The sequence below is a fragment of the Podarcis filfolensis genome, assembly GCF_964270895.1.
Source record: "Podarcis filfolensis genome assembly, chromosome: 1".
Lineage (NCBI taxonomy): Eukaryota > Metazoa > Chordata > Lepidosauria > Squamata > Lacertidae > Podarcis > Podarcis filfolensis.
Window position 1 is genome coordinate 118957233 of NC_139604.1, and position 27051 is coordinate 118984283.

At 41.7% G+C, this 27051-nt stretch overlaps 1 protein-coding gene across 1 annotated transcript in view; it reads right to left on the bottom strand.

Annotated features, from left to right (window-relative positions):
• Nucleotides 1-1782: 1782 nt before the first annotated feature.
• Nucleotides 1783-27051, bottom strand: part of LOC310763629 (cholesterol 24-hydroxylase-like) — a 40343-nt gene continuing 15074 nt past the window's right edge. The window contains exons 11-15 of the mRNA XM_083616100.1: nucleotides 26158-26242; nucleotides 23712-23822; nucleotides 22223-22311; nucleotides 12611-12677; nucleotides 1783-3151 (exon numbers count right to left, since the gene is read on the bottom strand). Coding sequence (XP_083472226.1) covers nucleotides 2984-3151; nucleotides 12611-12677; nucleotides 22223-22311; nucleotides 23712-23822; nucleotides 26158-26242 — 520 coding nt within the window. The 3' untranslated portion in view covers nucleotides 1783-2983. The remainder of the gene's footprint in view (nucleotides 3152-12610; nucleotides 12678-22222; nucleotides 22312-23711; nucleotides 23823-26157; nucleotides 26243-27051) is intronic.

Here is a 27051-nt window from a genome sequence, read left to right on the forward strand (position 1 = left end):
CTTCCTCAGTCTCACTCTTTCCTCAACTCAAATTACACTGCTTATTTCTTTTCAACATTTGCACATCAGTTCTTTCAAATCAACTTGCGCAATCTCTGTTTTCACTGCATTTCCGTGGCTGCCTTTCTCTTGAAAGCCTAACTTTGAGTCTCCATTTCCTTTTTATACCATTTACGCAATCGCCAAAACCGAATTACACCATCTCTTGCTCTCTGCACTCTTCTTGAAGCACTGAACCCTTTTCAAACCTTTTGAATACAATTTGTTGAAAACCTTGCAAAGTTCTTTATTTAAGTTTCCATAGATTCTACATCTTTCGAACCCAGCGCTATCTTTTTTAGTCCGCTTAAATCTGCTAAGCCCAAAAATCTGCTAAGCCCAAAAATGAGGTACACAGCCTCATTTAGACTTTTATTATACTAAGAATCATTTATTATACTAAGTTCAATATACAATTCAATGCAACCCACGCTGCTTCTGAACTGAATGAGTGACTCGGTTCAAATATTTGGGGTTCATCCACACTTCTTATCGTCCTGCTGCTTCCCTCCGCCCCTCAGAGAAAACACCCTTTAAAACTCCATTACGGCAAACAGCAATTTGAATCAGAAAATCATAGAGTTGTTAGGGACCATGAAGGTCATCTAGTCCAACCCCCTGCAGTGTAGGAATATTTTGGCCAACATGGGGCTCAAACCCACAACCCTGAGATTCAGAGTCTTGTGTTCTACTGCCTGAGCTATCCCAGCTCAGCACAGATCCCCCCCCCCCCGATTGCCATTTGTTCCAATCTATCACTAAAGAGTGGCTTTTTTCCCCTTGCAAAGGAGTGGGGGCAAGGAGGAAATTTCTCAGACCTCTGTCTAGAAAGCATAGATGAAACAGAAAACCACTCCATTCCATGCTTCCTAAGCACGGAATGAATGAATTTTTATTTGCATCAGCCACCGGCCATAGCAGTAAAACAACAATACAACATACAAAGAATAAAGATAAAAAGTCAATTATATAAAATACATTTTAGGGTCAAATAGTGGATCTTTTTTAGATCATTTTTGGATCATTTTTAGTCAAATAGTGGATTTTAGTGCATTTTTGCTTGGCACATGGAGTACTCCTCCCTATTCTTGGGGTTCGCCCCAGACACCTGCAGAACCAAATTGGGGACACCCATTTCTTAAGTGCATGTCCTTGTGAAGGGCTTCTGATGGAGCTTGTTAGGGGAATCCATGCTGAGAATTCCATTCCTCCCGAGCTGCAGGTATGTGTGTGGGATTGTTACATGTCACATGTCTGTTTACATTCCAGCACTGATTTTGGGAGTCTTGTGAGAGGAAATTGAGATACGCTGTTTCCGCTCTGTATTGCTTTTGCAGTTCTCTCTCCAAGGAAGAAGGGACGTGGGTGGCGCTGTGGGTTAAACCACAGAGCCTAGGACTTGCCGATCAGAAGGTCGGTGGTTCGAATCCCCATGACGGGGTGAGCTCCCGTTGCTCGGTCCCTGCTCCTGCCCACCTAGCCGTTCGAAAGCACGTCAAAAGTGCAAGTCGATAAATAGGTACTGCTCCAGTGGGACGGTAAATGGTGTTTCTGTGCGCTGCTCTGGTTCGCCAGAAGCGGCTTAGTCATGCTGGCCACATGACCCGGAAGCTGTACGCCGGCTCCCACGCCCAATAAAGCGAGATGAGCGCCGCAACCCCAGAGTCGGCCACGACTGGACCTAGTGGTCAGGGGTCCCTTTCCCTTTACCTCCGGGGAATAAAGACAGAGAGAGGGGCCATGTTTTCTTTCTTCTGTTCGGTTTGATTTAATTTGCAATACATTAGGCTTAGATGTTACTCCTCACAGCTGAGGAGTTTTGAACTCTGCTCATCATGTCCTCATGTCTTTGGATATGGGCCACATCAGCATGACAGGAGACCGGTGTGAAGAATCGCAGGCAACGCTGCCTTGCGGGGAGGCACCGAGGCGGGGAGGCCTCGGAGTTATCACCCAACAATCCCACCCCTAGTCCTACAGGAAAAGAAGTATGCATTCTTTGTTTTTGTATGATAACACGCTAGCGCCATCCCCTCAGAAGCATTCCTCATTTTCACGCAGGAGCGAATACTTCTGAAGTTGCCACCTTCTGCTTTTCACACAGTTGCTAAGCTTTGAAAAGTTTACAGCAGAAGGTGATCTGCGGCCAAAGGAAAGCCACCACTACCCATCAACTGAAAAAGTGCTCTCGGCTAATTTTATATGAATACAAAAAAGTGCAAAAATGACTAGGAAGCTGGCTGCAGCTTGTAAAGTGCTCTGCAATACAGTAGTTATTGTGGTGTCTTACACTGTTTTGTTAGAGTTTTAGAGATGAGGGGGTCCAAGCAGATCATTGGCATCTACAAAGCTTTGTGCTCTTGGCAAGCACCAGAGCAACTGATTGGCGGCACTTGCAAAGCCCCACACCTCTGATTTCAAACCATGTGAACCAATGATACTGCTTTACATAAAAGCATCTTGTGAATGACTGGAGGGCAGCCTGACCCACAGGGGTTGGGGGGATGTCTGTTCTCGATACGATACGATACGATAATCTTTATTGTCATTGTCCCATACAGAACAACGGAATTGAAAAAATCTACATCAGACATTCAAAACCAACAAGCCTGCTATCCCAGCTATCCCAGCCTGTTTAGCCCCCTAAAAACTCTGATACCCCTTTTAAAAATACAATACAGTCCCATAGAGACTCCTTACACTGCGTTTAAAACCAAAATCGCATTTGGATAGAAACTGTTTCTCAGGTGGATAGTCCTAGTCTTAATAACCCTGTACCTTCTTCCAGAAGGCAGAAGCTGAAAGAGATCATTTCCGGGGTGCACACTATCCTGCACTATCTCTGCAGCTTTCTTATGACACCTGGAAGCTTAGATTTGATCCAAGGTGGGAAGAGTGCGCCCAATTATTCTCTCCATGTATAAAGTGCACTTTTAAACATGTTCTAATAAGTATTTCCATCCCCGCCCATCTGACGGCGTGGCTTCAGCCGACACACCACACCATCCGATGGCATCAGTGTTCCTGTGTCCTGAATCTTAAAGCTCTGAGGTGGGACCAGCTGGAATTCAAACCGCTGCAGGAACTTGGCCATCGCCACTTTAGCCTCCATCTGTTATAAGCAAACAAAACCAAAATAGAATAGTGAGCTTGGTGTGTTTAATTTTATTGCATCTTCATCCTGTCCAAGTGACTCTGTGTGACCTTCATGGGGTCCCTTCACAAGCCCTTCTCCCCAGGTGGTCAATAAGGGAAGCTTACCAGCTAATACTGACTGCCACCACCTACTGAGAGAAGCAAGACTCCCCCCCCCCCTTGCTCAAATTAGTGCTCAAATATAGCTATATATTCTCTGGACACACGGGGTAAGAGAACACTTGCCTTGGAATCCTCCTGGACCACAATACAGAGAGTTAAACCTGAAATCAGCATGCAACCGGCAGCCCCAATCCAGTACAGTGGTACCTTGGTTCTCAAACGCCTTGGTTCCCAAATGCCGAAAAGCCGGAAGTGTTCTGGTTTTCAAATGTTTTTGGGAAGCCGGGTATTGTTTCCGGGGCGCCTGCACCAACCAGAAGCTGCACCTTGGTTTTTGAACATTTTGGAAGTCAAATGGACTTCCAGAATGGATTAAGTTTGGTGCTTTTGTTTTTGAGGCTTTTTCGGTTGATTTGTTTTTGTGACTGTGTGGAACCCAGTTCACCTACTGACTGATTGATTGTATGACTGCGGAAATGGATAAAAAGCGCCCCCCCTCCAATCCAAACAATAACTATCATCGGTGCAGGTAAGAAAAAAAATATATTTCTATCATCTACAATACTGTCTTATTTATTTTATAGTACAGTACGTTGATTATTGCTTTCATTTTATGGATCAGTGGTCTCGTTAGTTAAATTCATGTTAAATTGCTGTTTTAGGGCTTGTCTGGAACAGATTAATCCATTTTGCATTACTTTCTATGGTAAAACGAACCTTGGTTTTGGAATGCTTTGGTTTTGGAATGGACTTCCAGAACGGATTAGGTTTGAGAACCAAGGTACTCTCTGCACTTCTGACAGGTGGGTGGGTACTTGTTGACCGTCTGATGTCATGTGATGCCTAACAATTCAACTTCAGAAAGGAAGGACCAGGAACACGCTCTAAGTACACTCTGAATTCTTTCTTTACAGTGCCAGCTGGATTCCTTAATACCTTATATCTCTTTCCCCATCTCTGAGATTTTCAGGACAGTCTCTGTTAGTGGTTTCCCATGGCTCAGATGCACAGCTTGTATCCAGTGTGCAGTCAGTGTTGTGGGCCCAATTCTGTGGCCCTGCATCCTAAGCTGAGATCAGACAAGCTTCCTCCTCCTTCAGCACTCAAGGAAGACCTTTTTTATTTTCAGTGGGTGTTTTAAGCAAGTTGTCCCATGTCGACTTACTGAATGTGTTTTTAACCTGTGATTTTTGTTTTGAACACTTGTGTTATTTTGATGGATTGATACTTTTATTGTTGGTAGTGGAAAACCACTTTGTGACCATTTGTGGTGAAAAGCAGTGTACAGTGGTACCTCGGGTTACAAACACCTTGGGTTACAAACAGTTCGGGTTGCAGACTCCACTAACTCGGAAGTAGTACCTCGGGTTAAGAACTTTACCTCAGGATGAGAACAGAATTATGCAGCGGCAGCACGGTGGCAGCGGGAGGTCCCATTAGCTAAAGTGGTACCTCAGGTTAAGAATGGTTTCAGGTTAAGAACGGACCTCCAGAACGAATTAAGTTCGTAACCAGAGGTAAAGGTAAAGGGTCCCCTGACCATTAGATCCAGTCGTGACTGACTCTGGGGTTGCGGCACTCATCTCGCTCTATGGGCCGAGGGAGCCGGCGTACAGCTTCCGGGTCATGTGGCCAGCATGACTAAGCAGCTTCTGGCGAACCAGAGCAGCGCACGGAAACGCCGTTTACCTTCCTGCCAGAGCGGCACCTATTTATCTACTTGCACTTTGATGTGCTTTCGAACTGCTAGGTTGGCGGGAGCTGGGACTGAGCAATGGGAGCTCACTCCGTCACAGGGATTCGAACCGCAAATCGGCAAGTCCTAGGCTCTGTGGTTTAACCCACAGCGCCACCCGCGTCCCACTGTATAAATAAATTGGAAATAAGTTTTTAAAAATGCATTTGAATTCAAGCTGTGGTTGCAAAGATTACTGAGAAAAATGGAGTGTGAATTTAGTGGAAATTCTACCTGATTCTAAGCGTTCTGGTGAACATGAAACCATGCCACTATTTCTTTTTTTTTAATAATAAATTTTTATTGGTTTTACAACATATATTAACACACAAAACAACTAACAATTCACAACATAACACATTGACAAACAAACATATAAACACATATAATTTCTTGACCTCTCTTTCTTAAACCCTGTTTCAACGACTTCCCCATACCTCCCTTTTCTGCATCCCTGTTTTAAATTTTCCCAGCAACCCCTAATTTCAATACTTGTAATACAATTTCTGATCTTTTTCCTCTTGTCCAATTACTTTTCACTGCAATTCTGTTTTACATTACCCATGACATTTTAGCACTCATTAATTTTACAACAGTTCTTAAGATAAACTTTAAATTTCTTCCAGTCTTCTTCCACCGTCTCTTTCCCTTGGTCACGGATTCTGCCAGTCATCTCAGCCAGTCCCATATAGTCAATCACCTTCGTCTGCCACTCTTCCAGCGTGGGTAGTTCTTGTGTCTTCCAATACTTTGGTAAAAGAACTCTTGCTGCTGTTGTAGCATACAAAAAGAACGTCCTATCTTTCCTTGACACCAATTGGCCTACCATGCCCAGGAGAAAGGCCTCTGGTTTCTTATGAAAAGTACACTTAAGTACCTTCTTAATTTCATTATAGATCATTTCCCAGAAGGCCTTGATCCTTGGGCACGTCCACCAAAGGTGCTAGAAAGTACCTTCAGTTTCCTTACATTTCCAGCATTTATTATTGGGCGTGTGATAGATTTTTGCAAGCTTGACTGGGGTCATGTACCACCTATAAATCATTTTCATAATGTTCTCTCTTAAGGCATTACATGCCGTAAACTTTATACCGGTAGTCCATAACTGTTTCCAGTCAGCAAACATAATGTTATGACCAATGTCTTGTGCCCATTTAATCATAGCTGATTTAACCATCTCATCCTGTGTATTCCATTTCAACAGCAAGTTATACATTCTTGACAAATTCTTAGTATTGGGTTCCAAAGGCTCTGTTTCTAATTTTGACCTCTCCACCTGGAAGCCAATTTTCCTGTCCTGTTTGAAAACTTCATTTATCTGGTAATAATGAAGCCAGTCTCTTACTTTAGACTTCAATTTCTCATAACTCTGCAATTTCACTTTTCCCTCCTCATGTTCTATAATTTCCCAATATTTTGGCCATTTGGATTCCATATTAAGTTTTTTCACTTCCTTAGCTTCCATTGGTGACAACCACCTAGGGGTTTTGTTTTCCAACAAATCTTTATACCGAATCCAAACATTATATAATGCTTTCCTGACAATATGGTTTTTGAAACCTTGGTGGGTTTTAACCTTGTCATACCATATATATGCATGCCAGCCAAATCTGTTATTGAACCCTTCCAAATCCAAAATGTCTGTGTTTTCAAGAAGCAGCCAATTTTTCAGCCAGCAAAAAGCCGCTGATTCATAATACAATTTTAAGTCCGGCAGGGCAAACCCCCCTCTTTCTTTTGCATCAGTTAGTATCTTAAATTTTATTCTGGGCTTTTTGCCCTGCCAGACAAATCTAGATACCGTATTTTTCGCTCGATAACACGCACCTGACCATAACACGCACATCGTTTTTAGAGGAGGAAAACAAGGGAAAAAACATTCTGAATGAAACAGTGGATGTATCATTTTTGTGCTTCATGCTGTGGCCACAGACATGTGATCTGATGGTGAATTTGGGGTGACCCAATGCAAAAATCCTGAGAATCCCTGTGGATCCATGCTTTGTAACCACGTTTTTGCACCATTGCAGCCCCAGGCAACAGTGTGTGTGTGATTTTGGGGGGGGGCAGGCTGTAGCCATGGACATGCTATGTGCTCTGATGGTGAATTTGGGGTGACCCAATGCAAAGATCCTGAGGATCCATGTTTTGTAACCACGTTTTTGCACCATTGCAGCCCCAGGCAACACTGGGTGCGTGATTTGGGGGGGGGCAGGCTGTAGTCATGGACATGCTATGTGATCTGATGGTGAATTTGGGGTGACCCAATGCAAAGATCCTGAGGATCCATGTGGATCCATGCTTTTTAACCACATTTTTGCACCATTGCAGCCCCAGGCAACAGTGCGTGTGTGATTTTTGGGGGGCAGGCTGTAGCCATGGACATGCTATGTGATCTGATGGTGAATTTGGGGTGACCCAATGCAAAGATCCTGAGGATCCATGTGGATCCATGCTTTTTAACCACATTTTAAGTGGGGAAGGAAGGAAAAATACAGAATGGACAAGGAGCACGAGAGGGGTGTGCAGAGAAGCAGCTGGCTAAGAATGCAGGAGAGGGGTATAACGGGAGGGAGGAAAGGAAGGCAAAAGTTTTCCCTCACCTACCCACCCAAGCCAGCCAGCTCTCTCTCTCTCTCTCTCTCTCTCTCTCTCTCTCTCTCTCTCTCCCTCCTGCATGTTTTCAGCAGCACCGGAGCACAGAGACGACACTCTGCTTTCCCCTCTGCTTGCCTGGAGGGGAGGGGCTTTCCCTGCTCTTTGTTCCGTTTGAGCAAACACAGCAAGGAAACAGAGGAAGGTGGGCAGTAAGACCCTGAGGCAGAATGCAGGAAAGCAGCCACTTCCTCTTTTCAGGTTTCCCTTCTCCAAGACACGCGATTTGATTTTTGCCTGATTTTTTTTGCCATTTGGCTCCAGGGACCACACATTCGCTCAATAACACGCACAGACATTTCCCCTTCCTTTTTAGGAGAAAAAATCTGTGTGTTATAGAGGGAAAAATACGGTATGTCTTTTTGCCACCTCTTGAAACAATCCATTTTATCCACAATCTGCAATGTTTGAAACAAAAACAACATTCTCGGCAAAACATTCATCTTAATAACAGCAATTCGGCCTAACAATGAAAGTCTCAAATTTGACCATATTTCTAAATCTTTCTTAACTTCTGTCCAACATTTCTCATAATTATCTTTGAATAAGTTCACATTCTTAGATGTCAAATTAATCCCCAGGTATTTCACCTTCTTTGCTACCATTAAACCAGTTTCACTCTGGAATTTCTCACTTTCAGCAACTGTTAGGTTTTTATCCAGTACTTTCGTTTTCTGTTTGTTCAACTTAAAACCTGCTACTTGACCAAATACTTGTATTAGCTCTAAAACTCTTCTCGTACTAGTGTCTGGCTCTTGTAGCGTTAATACTAAATCATCTGCAAACGCTCTCAATTTATATTGTTTAGCTCCGACCTGAATCCCTTTAACCAGCTGGTCTCCTCTGATCATGTTTAATAAAACCTCCAAGACAGATATAAAAAGTAATGGGGATATTGGGCACCCCTGTCGTGTCCCTTTTTCTATAGCAAATTCTTCAGTAACCACATTATTTACAATCAATTTTGCTTTTTGTTCAGAATAAATTGCACCTATACCATTCTCAAAGCCTCGGCCTACCCCCATCCCTTCCAAGATTCTTTTTCATAAAGCTCCAATAAATATTGTCAAAGGCTTTCTCCGCATCCACAAATATTAATACTGCCTTAGTATTAATATTAACTTCTAATAACTCCATAATATCTATTATATTTCTCACATTGTCTGATAAGTGTCTTCCTGGAAGAAAGCCGGCCTGGTCTTTATGAATCTCTCCCACCAAACTCTTTTCAATCTTTTTGCCAAAATGTCTGCAAAAATTTTGTAATCCACATTGAGTAATGATATAGGGCGGTAGTTCTTAATCTGGTTCTTCTCAGTCTCTGATTTTGGTATAAGTGTAATGTACGCTTCTTTCCACGATTCAGGTGCCTTCTTCCCCTCTAAAATTTCGTTGCAGACCTCCTTCAACGGTTGTATAAGCCATTCTTTCAAAGCTTTGTAATATCTGGAGGTCAGTCCATCAGGTCCTGGAGATTTTCCCAATTGCATATTTTGAATGGCTCCCTCAATTTCTTGATCAGTTATCTTCTGGTTCAAAATCACTTTACTTTGTTCAGAATTTTTTTGTAATCCATATTTTTTAAGGAATTCTTCTATTTCTTTTTCATTCACCGGCCCTTGTGCATAAAGTCTCCTGAAATAACTCTGAAAACAGTTTCTAATCTCATTTGGTTTATAGATGTTCTTTCCCTCAACTTCTAGATTTGTAACCGTATTCTGTTTTTGTCTCTTCTTCAATTGCCATGCCAGAAGTTTCCCACATTTATCTGCCGATTCAAATGTCTTTTGTCTCATTTGTTTTATTTTCCATTCTATCTCTTGATTCATCAGTTCCATATATTGTCTCTGATAAAACTTAATTTCTCTCAAAATTTCATGTGACTTTGGTTTAGATCTCAATTTTTTTTCTCCTTCTTTTATCTTTTCCAAAATCTTATCCTTCTTCTCATTCTGTCTCTTCCTTTTTATAGCATTCTGTTGTATTAGAAATCCTCGCATGACGGCTTTGCTTGCGTCCCAGATTACTCTTTTCCCCACTTCTGTTCTCAGATTTATCTCAAAGTAGTCCTTTACAGCTTTCTGGGCCTTTTTATACATCTCTTCATCTCTAAACAGGGAGTCATTCATCCTCCATCTAAAGGAGCCAGCTGTTGTTGGGTTCATCTCCATCTTTACAGCGTTATGGTCGGAGCAAGTCTTTGGGCAGATTTCCACTTTCTTTATCTTTGGTGCCATCCCACTAGTTACCCATATTTGGTCAATTCTGGTCCAAGTCATTTTTGCTTCGGAAAAAAAAGTTCCCTCCCTCTCAAGAGGGTTCCTTGTTCTCCAAATGTCAATCAGGTTCATATTGTCTGTCATTTCGAAAAAAGTCTTTGGTAGTCTCCCATCCTTGGAGACCACCTGTCTTTGTGCTTTATCCATGTTTGTAGAGATCACTCCATTCATATCTCCCATCATAATTACATTGTAATCCAAATAGTCCATTAATGTCTCATGCAATTTCTTGAAAAATTCTGACTTCCCTTCATTTGGTGCATAAATTCCTATTATCAGTAATTTTTCTCCTTGAACTTGAATTTCAATTGCCAAATACCTTCCTTGTTCATCTTTAAAAATTAATTTAGGGGCCAACTTTTCCTTTGCATAGATCACCACTCCTCTTTTCTTCACTTTGTCCGATGAAATGAATTCCTGTCCTAGTCTTTTATTAATAAATAATTTTCGGTGTACTCTGGTCACGTGGGTTTCTTGTAAACAAATCAAGTCCAATTGTTCTTTTTTTAGGATATGAAAAACCTCACGCCTTTTCCTAGGAAGACTCAGTCCATTACAGTTCCAACTTAGAAATTGCAGAGACATCTTGTTATTTACTTAATTGTTCCCCCGAAACCATGCCACTATTTCGTGACATTTTTGTTGATCCTAATAAAGGTATTGACCACTTTTACTTATGGACCAGCATGGCTATTGTTGCTTTTTAAAATGTAAGATGGCATTCTTCATATCGTCTCAACTTGAAAAAGCACTCACTGTTTCTGTGGAATCTTAACCCTACCATTTCTTGTTTTCATTTAACATTGTATACTTGTTATTGATGGTTTAAACATTAAATACCCCACATCTTTAGCACATAAGTGCTTGCAGGACCTTCTAAAAATAAAAAGCAAACCTAATATGATTTGTTCAAATGCGGGGGGGGGGGAAGGGGATGGTAACTGCACAATTAACATGTCTGATTTGTCTCAGTTATCATTGCCCCAAAATTGCCAACTTTAGGTGTATAATCACCACAAGGTCGTCCTTATAACAAAACCTACCAATACCCAATTATGCGCTAACAAAATTTCCCACAAAGTAAGATGTCAATGTATTATTATTATTATTATTATTATTATTATTGCTTCCCACAACTGTAGCATGTTTAATTAATAATGTATTTTGCAACCCAAATTAAATGGGAGCCTTCCTAGAGCATATTTCAAGAGCTCCTTCAATTTACACAATTTTGTACACAGTTTCTGGTGGCCTTGTTTTAAGAAATCCTTAGATCCCTACATTGCTCACACCCATTTCCCAGTATATTGCTATTTCCTCACTGGTTACACCCTGATTGCACAAATCCCAAACCACAGTGACTACGAAGTTCCTAGACTGAGTACATTGCTCCCAGAGTGCATGCCAGATTGGGGAGACACCTCGCTCTTAAAAACTACGTGCAAGTCAGCCACCAGCCACTTGTTCAGACTTGAAAATGGTGAAAAGACAATTGTAAATCTGTGTAACCAAAATTCCTTGGTTGAAAGTGCACTCAGAGGTGACAGATATCACTGGTCAGGTGTCACCTTCAATTACATTAACTGAGTACCTTTGAAGGCCCAAACCAAGGGGTTTTTGTTTGTTTTTTGGATTAAAAAAAAAGTTATATTTTTGATTGTTGCAGCACATTTTAATCCAATGGCCTAATTCCTTTTTGGTTAACTTTTAAGGGGGTGCTAGCCTTGTAAGGGGTCAGGGCCAGAGGAAAGAGGTGGGTTGAGCAAGCGTTAGGACTCTCACAGTATGCTAGGTTCCAGCCATGTTTCCGGATGCACCTTTGACACCCATTTTCATCCTCCATTTGGGCAAGCAAGATGCATGACCACAGTTCAGTGACCAATTCCAGCCAATCCAAAGCATTTGAGGGTGGTGAGTAGCAAGGCCAGAGAGTGGTTTCACCTGGGTAGTGTTCAAGGGTTAGATAGAAGGGCTCGATGGGCTGCATTCAGCTCTCGGGCCTGAGGTCCCCCATCCACATGTTAAAACCATAGTTTAGGATGACCAGAACGAGTCTAAGTAAGCCTTGAACTCACATGCTCCCTTCTCTTCTCCATCAGTTTGGAAGCTTCCCATTCTGAGTTCCCCTTCATGTATGTTGAAACTACTACCTTATTTTCAGATAGCCTTGTTTTGCTTCCAGGTATAGGTAAAGGTAAAGGGACCCCTGACCATTTGGTCCAGTCATTGACGACTCTGGGGTTGCGGTGCTCATCTCACTTTACTGGCCAAGGGAGCCGGCGTACAGCTTCCGGGTCATGTGGCCAGCATGACTAAGCCGCTTCTGGTGAACCGGAGCAGCGCACGGAAACGCCATTTACCTTCCCGCTGGAGCGGTACCTATTTATCTACTTGCACTTTGACGTGCTTTCGAACTGCTAGGTTGGCAGGAGCAGGGACCGAGGAATGGGAGCTCAACCCCTCACGGGGATTTGAATCGCCAACCTTCTGATCGGCAAGTCCTAGGCTCTGTAGTTTAACCCACAGCGCCACCCACCTCCCGCAGCAGTAAGTAGGACTCCATAAAAGCAGAAGAGGAGGGGATGCAATTCAAGCAAAGGGATCTATCTTCTGCATCACTTGACCAGCGGACTGCTTTACTTACCAGTGCAAATATCTGCCCAATACAGGAACGAGGTCCCAGGGAAAATGGGAAATAGCAAAAGGACGGCCTAAACCACCACAAAAACAAGACAGACAAGAATAAGATGGTTTTGAAAACACCAGAAAGGCTTCCTTCTAAGCAACAGCATAGATTATAGCTGCTAATGAACATAGGAACACAGTAAGGTGCTTTATACAGAGTCAGATATTGGTTCATCTAGCTCAATATTGTCTACAATAGCTGACAGCAGATCTTCAGGGGTTCAGGCAGGGAGTATTTCCTAGCCCTACCTCGAAGTACTGAGGACTGAACCTGGGACCTTGCTTTATGACTGAACCTTCCCATTTAGGTGTTGTATTTAATAGCAGGTTGACAATAGTCATAGTCACTTCCTGAAAAGGATCTAGGAGTCTTGGTTGACCACAAACTTGACATGAGCCAACAGTGTGACGCGGCAGCTAAAAAAGCCAAGGCAATTCTGGGCTGCATCAATAGGAGTATAGCATCTAGATCAAGGGAAGTAATAGTGCTACTGTATTCTGCTCTGGTCAGACCTCACCTGGAGTACTGTGGCCAGTTCTGGGCACCACAGTTCAAGAAGGACACTGACAAACTGGAACGTGTCCAGAGGAGGGCAACCAAAATGGTCAAAGGCCTGGAAACGATGCCTTATGAGGAACGGCTAAGGGAGCTGGGCATGTTTAGCCTGGAGAAGAGGAGGTTAAGGGGTGATATGATAGCCATGTTCAAATATATAAAAGGATGTCACATAGAGGAGGGAGAAGGGTTGTTTTCTGCTGCTCCAGAGAAGCGGTCACGGAGCAATGGTTCCAAACTACAAGAAAGAAGATTCCACCTAAACATTAGGAAGAACTTCCTGACAGTAAGAGCTGTTCGACAGTGGAATTTGCTGCCAAGGAGTGTGGTGGAGTCTCCTTCTTTGGAGGTCTTTAAGCAGAGGCTTGACAACCATATGTCAGGAGTGCTCTGATGGTGTTTCCTGCTTGGCAGGGGGTTGAACTCGATGGCCCTTGTGGTCTCTTCCATCTCTATGATTCTATGATTCTATGATCTCTGCTTACGCCCAAAAAAGCTCTGTCGATTAATTTCTACAGATCAAGCTGCTGTTAAAAAGCACAGAAAGAAGCCAAGCCTGTTTTTATCCCTGGTCACATAGCAACCCTAAATAACTGAAATAATTTTGTGAATGTTGCCATTTACTGGAAACTCTTAAGTTTTTATCACAAGTAAGGGAAAAGGTCTAAAAAGTCCGACACATGGCAGAAAATTTTATAGTCTGGTGGTACAGACGCAGGAGAATTTGATGTTTGCTTATTCGTTCCACGTGCCAAATGGAAATCAATCCAGCAAATACAATCAATATTCACGTTGCTGTTGTTTTCCGTCTGCAAGTGGTATGCAATCGATTATGATTGGTTCTCTGTGTGCATTGCATTTCCTTTGCACCGAAATGAATGGGATGGAATAACGTAATTAACAATGTGAAATCCCACCGCAGCAGACAGCGAGGTGAATAATGTAAGTTTTTTAATCACATGACAAACTGCAGCAGACTGGAGACAGCACTGCACACAACTGTGGCGATCACACAGGGTCCCCGGATGTTTAACGGTCTCTTGATCCCTGTGCCACCACTGTGCTCGCTTCCCCGCTGCCACCAGCTGAGTCCAGACAGTTGTTAAACTTGAACCAAATAAACATGTTTATTTTATAAACATTAACGACTTCCGGTCAGCGCCAGCGATCGCAATGGCGGATTTCCTCTGAACTCCGGAGGAAATCGGCTTCGTGGAGCTGGGGTTCTACCGCTACGGCGAAGCGGGGACCCGAAAAAAATCACAGGTGGGGAAGCCTGTGAACTGAAGGCTCGGCGGGCTCCATTTGTGCCCCCCCCCGCTGCAAAGGAGCCTTTTTAAAGGCGCCGGAACGGACCGGGGGTAAAGGGTGCGGAGCTGAGAGCTGTCTACCCGTCTCCGCGAAGTGAAGCCGCACAGCCAGGGTCGGAGAGCGCTGATTTCTTTTCTGGTTAATTGGACTCGAAAACAACTACCCGTGAGTAGGAATTTGACAATATTGGGAAGAAAATTATTTAAGAATTCGGCCGAAACGGGAAAGGCAAAAACAGGAAGTCTGCCTTCCCGGACTGTTGACAGATTAAAGCAAAGAGACTGCAAAGCTGGGACCTAGAAAGAGGAGTTGGGAGGATTAAAATACAGCATCTGAAGAGGGAAACTACCCCACTGTCAGCAGGAACGGTGGGGAGATATTGGAAAGACTTTTTAACCTGCAGGAAAAGGAAATTTAAAATACATCTGCTGTCTTTAAAACCTGGGAACGGACTGCCCATGAAAGGGAAGCCATCCGAGGGAACTGTCAAACGGAGTGTGGAATTAAAAATTTGATTTAGCTCTGCAAAAGATACATTGTGGAAATATTTGGGAAAGGAAAGTAACATTTTGGGACTAAAAATTTGATACTAAGATACTGGGACTTTATTAGAACATTATTTGCTATAAAGTTGCAATAAGAAGTTGGATTTCTGACCCCTAGAGGCAACAATGTTGCAATGACTTTTTAAATAACAAGTTCTGCTGTGGGAAAATTTCTACTTTACCTAAACAAATCCTCTAAGCGTGTGACTGACCTTGGGAGTGTATGTGAGTGTTATGGCAGATAAAGCAGAGTTGACACAGGAAAAAACTACCAGGTCTGGAAGACAATACAAAGTTGACACTACAAGAAGGCCTTCAACAGGGAGTGTAGTGGGCACAGCAGGAGCTGCTGCCCCACAGGCAAAATTAAAGGTTATGTCAACTGATGAACTGTTGGCCCAAGCATTGGGTAAAATTGATGCATCTTTGGAAAAGTTGGCAAACAGGGTGGAAGAGACAAATAAACAAGTAGCAGAGGCTTGTGCAAAAATTGAAGCGAATACTTCTAGTATCAATGAATTAGGGAAAAAGGTGAACTCTAATACAAAGTCCATTGAAAAATTACTGGAAGAATCGGCCTCAACTAAAAAATTGGCTGAAGAGGCCAAGGAAATTGCAACTGCTGTCCAGGAACAGATTCCACCGGTACATAAGAAGTTTGAAGAGTATGATTTGACGCTGTCCATGATAGATCTTGAAAGGAAAGCTAGAAATTTAAGAATAAGAGGTGTGCTAGAAAATGAGAAAGAGAATTTGACAGAATTCCTTACAAAAGAATTCTCACAATTTTGGCAGAAGGACCTGGGGGAGGAAGAATTCACTATCGTGAGTGCTTTTAGACTTGGTAGAAGACAAGGAAAGAATAAAGCAAGAGACTGTTTGATAACTTTGAAAACAAAGGAGGAAAGGGATAAAATATTGAATCTACACTATCAAAGAACCTTGGAAATTGAGGACACCTTTGTGGAAATTTTTAAAGACATACCTAAACATATCTTGGAGGTAAGGGCCTATTACAGAGACCTGGTGACCCTGCTGAGGAAAAACAGAATTATCTTCAGGTGGGAATTCCCCCAAGGCCTATCTTTTAAATACAGAGGGAAGAAAATAAGAATAAGGACAGTAAACGACAAGGACAAGTTTCTGAAAGACCACGAAGAGGACTTACAGAAGGAAGTGGACTCTGCTGAGGATGTATTGATGCCAGGACAAGGACTTTTGGAGATTGCAAATCTGATATCTGGACGTTCCGGCCCAAGGAGAGACAAGCCACCGACAGAAGAAGAACAACAACTTGGTGCAGTAGGAGGGAAAACTAACTAACCAATCATGTCTCTGCAACTTTTAAGCTGGAATTGTAATGGACTTAACTCCCCTAGAAAGAGAAAAGAGATCTTTCATATATTAAAGAAAGAACATTTGGACTTGATTTGTTTACAAGAGACTCATGTTATGAGGCTACACAGGAAAATATTGGTTAATAAAAGATTAGGACAAGAATTTATTTCGTCTGATAAAGTTAAAAAAAGAGGAGTGGTGATTTATGCTAAGGAGAAATTTTTACCGAAATTTATCCTCAAAGATGAACAAGGAAGATATTTGGCTATTGAAATCCAGTTTCAAGGGGAGAAATTTTTGATAGTAGGTGTGTATGCACCAAATGAGGGGAAGTCGGAATTTTTCAAGAAGCTGCATGAGACTTTGATGGATTTTATGGACTATAATATAATTTTGATGGGGGACATGAATGGAGTCGTATCTACCAATATGGACAAGGCGCAAAAACAGGTAGTTACTAAAGATGGTAGACTACCAAAAACTTTCTTTGAAATGACTGATAATATGGACTTGATCGATAGTTGGAGAACTAAGAACCCCTTGGAGAGAGAAGGAACATTCTTCTCTGAAGCCAAGATGACATGGACCAGAATTGACCAAATTTGGATTACTAGAGGAATGGCACCAAAGATAAAAAAAGTGGAAATCTGCCCCAAAACATGCTCCGACCATAACGCGGTAAAGATGGAGATGAAGTTAACAACAACCGGTACCTTCAGATGGAGGATGAATGACACCCTATTTAGAGATGAAGAAGTATACAACAAGGCCCAAAAGACTTTAAAAGACTATTTTGAATTAAACTTGCCAACAAATGTGGAAAAAAGAGTAATCTGGGATGCAAGTAAAGCCGTGATGAGAGGGTTTTTGATACAACAGAATGCATTAAAAAAGAGAAGGCAAAATGAGAAAAAAGATAAAATTTTGGAGAAAATTAAAGAAGGTGAGAAAAAATTGAGAGCCAAGCCAAAGTCACAAGAGATTCTGAGAGAAATAAAGATTTATCAAACACAATATATGGAGTTGATGAATCAGGAAATAGAATGGAAAATTAAACAAATGAGACAGAAGACATTTGAATCGGCGGACAAAGGTGGGAAATTATTGGCTTGGCAATTGAAAAAAAGACAAAAATTAAATACAATTACAAACCTGGAAGTAGAAGGAAAAGATATAAACAACCCAAATGAGATTAGAAATTGTTTCCAGAAATACTTCAAGCAACTATATGCACAAGGGCCACAGAATGAAAGGGACATTGACGGATTTTTGAAAACAAATGGATTACAAAAAATTTCACAGGAAAGTAAAGTATTGTTGAACTGTAAAATAACAGATCAGGAGATAGAAGGTGCCATTTTAAATATGCAATTGGGCAAATCTCCGGGACCGGATGGACTGACTGCTAGATACTATAGATCCTTAAAGGATTGGATAGTACAACCTTTGAAGGAAGTCTGCAATGAGATTTTGGAAGGGAAAAGGGCACCAGAATCGTGGAAAGAGGCCTACATCACACTTATACCGAAAACAGAGACTGAAAAGACTCAACTTAAAAACTACCGTCCCATATCCTTATTAAATGTGGATTACAAAATTTTTGCTGACATTTTGGCCAAGAGATTGAAAAGAGTATTGACTGAAGAGATACATAAGGACCAAGCGGGAAGACACATATCTGATAATTTGAGGAATGTAATTGACATTTTGGAAAAGCTAGATGTGGACATAAATACTAAAGCTGTTTTGATATTTGTGAACGCGGAGAAAGCCTTTGACAACATTTCTTGGAGTTTTATGAAAAAGAATCTACAGGGTATGGGGGTAGGCCAAGGTTTTGAAAATGGTATAGGTGCAATATATTCTGAACAAAAGGCCAAATTAATTGTAAATAACGTGGTTACGGAACAATTTATGATTGAAAAAGGGACACGACAAGGATGCCCAATTTCCCCTTTACTTTTTATATCGGTCCTGGAGGTTTTGCTGAATATGATTAGAAGGGACCGGTTGGTTAAAGGCATACAGGTCGGAGCCAAACAGTATAAATTGAGAGCATTTGCAGATGACATAGTTTTGACGTTACAGGAGCCAGAATCTAGTACTAAAAGAGTTTTAGAATTAATTCAAGAATTTGGTCAGGTGGCAGGATTTAAACTGAATAAGACCAAAACTAAGGTTTTAGAGAAAAATATGACATTGTTTGAAAAAGAGAAATTTCAGAATGAAACAGGTTTATCAGTGGTGAGGAAGGTGAAATATCTGGGGATTAACATGACATCTAAAAATGGGAACTTATTCAAAAATAATTATGAGAAATGCTGGTTAGAAGTGAAAAAAGATCTCGAAACATGGTCAAATTTGAAGCTTTCCTTGATGGGTCGAATAGCAGCTATAAAGATGAATGTATTGCCTAAAATGTTGTTTTTGTTTCAAACACTACAAATTGTGGACAAGATGGAATGTTTTAAGAAGTGGCAGAAAGATATTTCTAAATTTGTCTGGCAGGGCAAGAAGCCTAGGATAAAATATAAGATCTTAACTGATGCAAAAGAAAGGGGTGGCTTCGCCCTGCCAGACTTCAGACTGTACTATGAGTCAGCAGCATTCTGCTGGTTGAAAGATTGGCTGCTTCTTGAAAACACGGACATTTTGGATTTAGAAGGTTTTAACAATATTTTTGGATGGCATGCATATTTGTGGTATGACAAGGTTAAAGCTCACAAAGCATTTAAAAATCATATTGTTAGGAGATCTTTGTTTAATGTTTGGATTAGATACAAGGATGTACTGGAAAACAAAACCCCAAGGTGGTTGTCACCAATGGAAGCGAAAGCCTTCTGGGAAATGATTTATAATAAAATGAAAAAGATATTTAAGTATACTTTTCTGAAAAAACCAGAGGCTTTTCTCTTGGGTATAGTCGGCCATTTGGTGCCAAAGAAGGACAGAACGTTTTTTATGTATGCTACAACAGCAGCAAGAGTACTCATAGCAAAGCACTGGAAGACTCAAGATCTACCCACTCTGGAAGAATGGCAGATGAAGTTGATTGACTGTATGGGGCTGGCAGAAATGACCGGCAGAATCCGCGACCAGGGAGAAAAGTCAGCAGAAGAAGATTGGAAGAAATTTAAGGAATATCTACAGAAATACTATAAAATTAATGAACTCTGATAAGATGTTGGTTTGAACTTTGGTGGTCTCTAGCTGTTATGATAAAGATAATGGGGATTATAATTGTTTTTGTTATTAAATTTAAAAAAGTTGAGTGGAAAATAAGGTGATATTCTAAAAGGAATGTTAAGAGATTAGGATTTGCTGAATTAACAAACTGAACTAGAGAACAAGAAGGGGAGGTATGAGGAAGTCAAAGAAACATGGGACTGAAAGACTGTTATTGAAACTGAATTGTTTTTAATATTTTTCTTTTTCTTTTTGTGTTTATATAAAATTGGAAAACTTAATAAATATTCATTAAAAAAAAATAAAAAATATTTTATAAACATTAACAAGTTTATGGTTTCTCAGAAAATAATCCTGTCAGTATCTTAACTTTAGTTTCTGTACTGGCCTATACCTTCCTAATACCTTATGACTGATTATATCAACTGTTTGACTGACTCCTCTTAACAAATTCTCTCACTTGGCCATGAACAAGCAGGGTTCAGAACTAAACGCTCTACAACCGATCATGCGATAGTTCTTTATCATCTGGCACGGAAGTACTCCTCTCCCCCCCGGGGCTACCTCTGTGCTGCCTTCTTAGATCTAAAGGCAGCCTTTGACAGCGTTCCTAGAAATATTCTTTGGGAGAAACTTGCGAAACAGGGCATTGATAGAAGACTCTTATGGCTCATAAGCCAGCTCCACGAAGGTACCCTTGCCAGAGTGAGATTCACTCCAGCGGGCGACCTTACAAACTCGATACCAATAAACAAGGGAGTGCGCCAAGGATGTATATTGGCTCCCTGCCTATTCAACCTATTCATCAGCGACATGCGAGCACCCCTAGTCAACTCATCTCCAAGTACACACGCGCCTAGACTAGCGGATTACCGCTGCCCACTCCTTTTATATGCGGACGACGCGGTAATTCTATCCTATACACGTGTTGGACTAACCAGAGCTCTGAAGATCTTTGCCACGTATTGTCAACTCAATCAATTAACCATCAACCATGCCAAGTCTAAGATCCTGATCTTCTCCAGAAGCCGGAGATTATACAAATGGAAGCTTGGTGGGGCAAAAATAGAGCAAGTCCTAAAATTTCAATACCTAGGAGTCATTTTTCAATACAATTTGGGGTGGAAAGCTCACATTCAACACCTACTTAATAAGGCCAAAACCTTGTCATATGCGCTCCTCCGATTCTTCTTTTCGGACGGAGCTTTGCATGTTCCCTCGGCCCTAAAGGTGTTCAAGGCAAAAGTGGTTGCCGTGCTTGCTTATGCTGCCCCGCTCTGGGCCGTGATGACAGATCTTGCTCCCCTTGAGACTCTGCAAAGCCAATTCCTACGTCGGCTCCTAATGCTCCCCCTGTGCGTAAGCAACGCAGCCATGCGACTAGAATTGAAGGTCGCATCCCTAGAAACTTGCCTGTGGAAGCAAGTCTTCAATTACTGGTTATCATTGTGGCATAGATTACCAAACCATTACCTTGCCCAATGCTTATGGCGAGATGAATTCTCCAGCCTTTGGACTAGCAGAATTCATGCCAAACTCCTGAGTTATGGAATCTCTCCCTCAGATTCCCTAAAACTAGACCAAATCACTGCTCAGAGACTGATCCGCCAAAGATTGGATGACATCGATTTACAGCGAAATTATACGCTGGGGGGAGGTGTTTGTTCGCCCCAGAACATTGGTATCACTTTAACTTACTGCGTTCCATCATACCTCTCCTCCCTTTCGACTGTTGCACATAGACTGGCCTTCACCAAAGCGAGGTTTAACGTTTTTCCCTCCAATGTCCTGAGACATAGGTTCTCAAAGGGTCAAGCCCCCGCCGTGTGCGAATGTGATAAGGTGTCGCCGGAGTCGCTCCAGCACATTATGTTCACTTGCCCCTTGTTTAATGTGCTACGGGCAAATTTGTTGGGATCAATCATACAGAAACTAGAGGGTACCCCACCAAAATTCCACCTTGCCCAAATCTTGCAGGACAAGGATACCCACACGACCCTGAAGGTGGCTAGGTTCCTAGTTGCTGTCCTTTCCCAAAAGCGACGCCAAGGAGCTCTACAAGCTAATTAAGGCGTAGTATGCCTTTCCATTTCATAGTATTTTATTGTTATAGTAGTGTTTTAGCGATTGCTTTTTTTTTTCTCCTTACGGCACAAGCTGTTATTTATGTGTTGTTTTTACCTGTATGGGCCTATGGCCGTAATAAATGATATTCTATTCTATTCTCTCACTCTCTCACATCAGACTAGCCCAGCCCACAGACTTAACCTCTCCATCTCTTCTCTAACTCCAGACTGACTTCTCAACCACCCTAACTCTAACTCCTAACTCCTCCCCTTGGGTTCCCATTGGTTAGTCATTTTACACTTAGTTAACCCTTTCCTTCTGAACCCAGTATGATGTCACACACCTAGGAGGGCAAACGCCACAACAATGAAGATGAGTTGCAATAGAAATGGATGCCTTCTTACACCCCGACCCGGCAGACACTTCCAATACCTGTCCTAATGTCGTGTTTGGCGTTCAAAAAATTCTGATATTTTCTTCAAGCCCTCTGAAAATCGTAAGAATTAGCAGTGTGTCTCCATGACAGTCACCACGTATTTTTGTTAGAAGAAATAACAAAGGGACTCACCTTGGCTGGTCTTTGCTAAATCGCTCAGGATCAAAGACCAGCGCATCCTTGAAAAACCTTTCCATACGTCCCATGACATAGGTGCTGAACTGCCAAGGAAACAGAGCAGTTTACATTTGTATATATGATTCTTCAAAAACATTGGTTGTTCAAAGTTAGAGGCAAATGCATACAGTATTTTAATCAAGTCCTGGTTCCTTTCCCCGATTAGTCCTTCATAGAACATGCATCACCCGATTCTTAAAGGGCTCGAGGCAACTTACAGTAACTGTGAGCAAAGAAATATTAAAAGCATTTAATAATAACTATAAGTGATCACACTGAACACCCCCACTAAGTACACATTTCCTAGCATACAATGATCAGTTAGCGCCCACCCCCCTGCTTTTTAATATTTCATTGCTTCATTATAGCTTAACATCATTTTGTTAAAGTATTGCGTTATTTTAGACATTAAAAGCTGCTTTGAGTGGAAAATTTGCCTGGTAAAGTGGGGTACAAAACCAATCATTCTGTGATTAAAAGAAGAAGAATAATTCTGCAACAATCCAAAAACCCAATACTGCAACCTGTATCAATTATGAAATGAACATTGTAATCCTATATGCCATATGTAATCTCCTCTACTTGACAGGGTAGGCATGTATAGGATTGCGAGGTAAGTTAATTTGCATGTCATCCTGCATTTCACATAATTTACAGCTTGCACAATTTAATTCAGCTTCTGCTAGTCATTCTAAGGAGGAGATTTGCATAACTTTTTTTTTAAAACTTAGTCATGCATGGTAGACTGGTTTTTGGGTGTAAAAATGATGTCAGTGGGGGGAGCAGCGGAAACAGCTCCAAAAGCTTAAAATCACTCGGGGGGGGGGGGAGGTTTCCCAAAAAAAAGCTAAACAACTTTGTGGGTTTCAGGAATTTTACTTTTAGAAATATGGCAACCCTAATGCATGGCCCTATTCAGCAATTATTACTACTCATTACAGAGAGATGTAATCCCAGAGAGATGCAAGGAACCAAGAAATTACTCAGTACAGTCTTTGAGATATTACTATGTTTCTTGCCTAGGTTTGCCACAGTAAGGATAATAAACAACAACAACTTATTTATACTCTGCCCATCTGGTTGGGTTTCCCCAGCCACTCTGGGCTGCTACCAACAAAATATTAAAAATACAACAAAACACCAGACATTAAAAACTTCCCTAAACAGGGCTGGCTTCAGATGTCTTCTAAAAGTCAGATAGTTGTTTATTTCCTTGACATCTGATGGGAGGGCGTTCCACAGGGCGGGCGCCAATACTGAGAAGCCCTCTCCCCATTCACCATCCCCACCACAAGCCATGAGCAGATTCCGCTGCTTTCTCATCCTCTTAGAGAATCAGAGCACATACATTGCCCTGGACATAAAAGTCTGTTGCATCAGGGGAAGTTTGTTGTTGAATTCCAATGTGTTAGATAACAGCACATGGTGTTCAAACAAGACTCACCATTAAAGTGGTTTCTGCTGGAATTTTGATTCCTTCAATGACACATTCCTTTTCAGTCCAGCGGACAGTTCCTGGAGCTGGTGGATATAACCGCAGGGATTCTTTGAGAACCTAAGAGGGTAAAGGTAAAAAGAGCCATTTCTTTTCAACAACTAGCATGATTTGTTAAATGGAAGGGTTGGGTTTTCATCTGGAATTCTTCCCACAGAAAGTCAGTTCAGTCCCAAGTTTATTGGGGCTACTTGAACTATTAACTTGTTCTCAGCCTTAATTCCCCTGTAAGTTTCCTACTTTGTATTTTTCTTGTGGAAGAGGGATAAAAAAAGAAATCTACAGCGCAAGGCTACACATGCCTACTCAGAAGTACGTCTCAATGAGCTGCTTTGCCAGCAATGGCAAACCATGGTTTAGTGTTACCAGAATTATCTCTCTGGGTTTGACTGCTTCCTCTTTTTTTAAACACATCCATGAGCAGTTAAGAAAGTTTCACAAGATTAAACAGCACAGTCGTACCTCGGAAGTCAAACGAAATCTGTTCTGGAAGTCTCAACTTCCGAAATGTTTGGAAACCAAAGTGCGCCCTCTGATTGGCTGAAGGAAGCTCCTGCAGCCAATCGGAAGCCACGGAAGCCTTGTCAGATGTTCGGCTTCCAAAAGAATGTTCAAAAACCAGAAAACTCACTCCTGGGTTTTGATCATTCGGGAACCAAAACGTTCGAGAACTAGGCTGTTTGAAAACCAAGGTACGACTGTATTTAGAGGTCTGATGACACACTGAATTGTGGTTCATCTAAACCAGAAACGGAAGTTTCTGATGTTCTTGTTACCATACCAGAAGAGAGGGAAGGGAAAAGTGCAAGAACCCAGCGAGAAGCTAGGCTTGCTCTCCGAGTGCTGTGCTGTGGCCAAATACAGCCCCTGTGTTCAGTGGGGTTGACTCCCAGATAAGCACTCATCAGGGATGCAAACCAAGATTGTTCATTTTGCAGACCCAGAAAAAGTGAGCCTCATCTACCTACATTGTTGTAGGAGTATCCTACTAGCAGCAATAGTTTGTTATCTAGTCCCCAGGAGAGACTGCGAGTTCTCCTAGCTCTTTAAAAACTGAAAATTAGAAGACAGGGCAAACACAGCAAAAACTGGCATGCTGTGCAAGGGAAAGGATTGCAGGGGACCCCCCAATCAAAACAATGTTCTCTGAGTGCTCGGAAAATGCAATGGTAACAGAATATAGAACAGGACAGTTTATAGAATTTGCAGTGGAACCTTGGTTCTCGAACAGCTTAGTTGATGAACCAATCGGCACTCAAACACCAAAAACCCGGAAGTAAATGTTCCGGTTTTCAAACGTTTTTTGGAAGCTGAACATCCGACATGGCCTCTGCTTGTGTGCAGGAAGCTCCTGCAGCCAATCAGAAGCCACGCCTTGGTTTTCAAATGTTTCGAGAGTCAAACGGACTTCCAGAATGGATTATGTTCATGGACTACACAGAATTAGATAAGCTAACAGGAAGGATCCGAAACCGGCGGGACCAGAGGTTCACCGAAGACTGGACTAAATTTATGGAGTATTTGAAAAATATTTGTGATGATCAAATTACGTTTGTAGGTTTACAAGAAGTTCTGTGAGGAGTAACTTAAGAAATATTGTAAAAATGGAAAGGGGGAGATGATTTGTTAAGAAATATAAAGGCAATATTAAGTTAAGAATTGCAGGAGAAGTGATTAGGACGGAGGATTATCAGAGGTGTTGAAGGAAGTCCAAATAAGAATATGTATGTAAGAATTTGTGTGGTATGTCTTTTAAAAAAATTTGTACATTAAAATTAATAAAAATACTTTAAAAAAAACAAAAAACAGAATGGATTATGTTCAAGAAGCAAGGTACCACTGCATAAAGGAAGCACAACCGAATAAGATCTGTGCACAAGAAATGAGTAACAGAGGCATATTTATTCCACCATGCCCGAACGAAAGGACCACATAGTAATGTGATGTAAGGAAGAGATAGTTAATGCAGTGCCCTCCCACCATCCCTAGCCACTGGCTGGTGACCTGTAATCCAAAGCATCTGGAGAGTACCATCTTGGCTGCTCCTGCACTAAGGGATTTTCTACTGGTACTAGTTGAACTTCCCTACTGCTATAGGGATGGACCAGGAAGAATTAGAGTCATTGCATATCCAGTGTTTGAACAGTTAAAAAGGTATCACAGTATCACACTTATTCTTCTGGAGGCTGATGCAGCAGATAAGATTTCTCTGCACAATGAGAATTCCTTATGAGAAACTGAGAATTATTTTTTTCTCACAGTGTTAATATTACAGCTAAAGGGCTTTGAGATATTCTTTGCTCTAAAAAGAGGCCTCAAGTTTCATCTTAAAACCAATGTCTTACTCTTAATGGCTGGGCAACTAGGATCTTTTCAGAGCATTCTCCAAGTGTACCTGTGATAAGTATTTAAGCTCTGCGAGATTTTCATAGGCAACATCTCTCTTCACCCCAACGACCTCGTCCACTTCAGCCTGAAGTCTTAAGAAGGAAATGCAGGAGAAATTTTACTCAAATGTCCGTGGATTGTTTATTATGCTAAAAGGCAGACATCTACCTTTGAAAGTATCCGCATTTACCATATTTTTCGCTCCATAAGACGCACCAGACCATAAGACGCACCTAGTTTTTGGAGGAGGAAAACAAGAAAAAAAATATTCTGAATCCCAGAACAGCCTTCATCCCGCTGCCCTGAAGAGGCTTCGCACAGCTAAGCCAAAAGCTTCTGGGATAGCTGCACAGCCTTCATTTGCTCCATAAGACGCACACACATTTCCCCTTACTTTTTAGGAGGGAAAAAGTGTGTCTTATAGAGCGAAAAATACGGTATCTTCCTAGGACTAAGCAGCACCATAATTCACTCACACAGTCAAAATGCATATTGGTTCGGTTCGTCCAGAGATAAGAAATAATTGCTCCCAAATCATAGCCAGTTTAGGTGCCCTGGGTGGTTACAATCCAGGACACAGTTCAACACATATAGAGAGAAGGGAGATGCAACCTGTATAATGGTTGGAGTGTTGGACTAAAACCTGGCAGACCAAGGTTCAAATCCTCACTCAGCCGTGAAGCTCACTAGGTGCTCATGGGCCAGTCACTCACTCTCAGCCTAGCCTACCTCACAGGGCTGTTGTGAAGATAAAATGGGGAGGAAGAGAACTCTGTGCACCACCTTGAGCTCCTTTTCCTTTCTCCAGTTTCTGGATACAGTGGTATCTCAGGTTAAGTACGTAATTCATTCCGGAGGTTCGTTCTTAACCTGAAGCACCACTTTAGCTAATGGCGCCTCC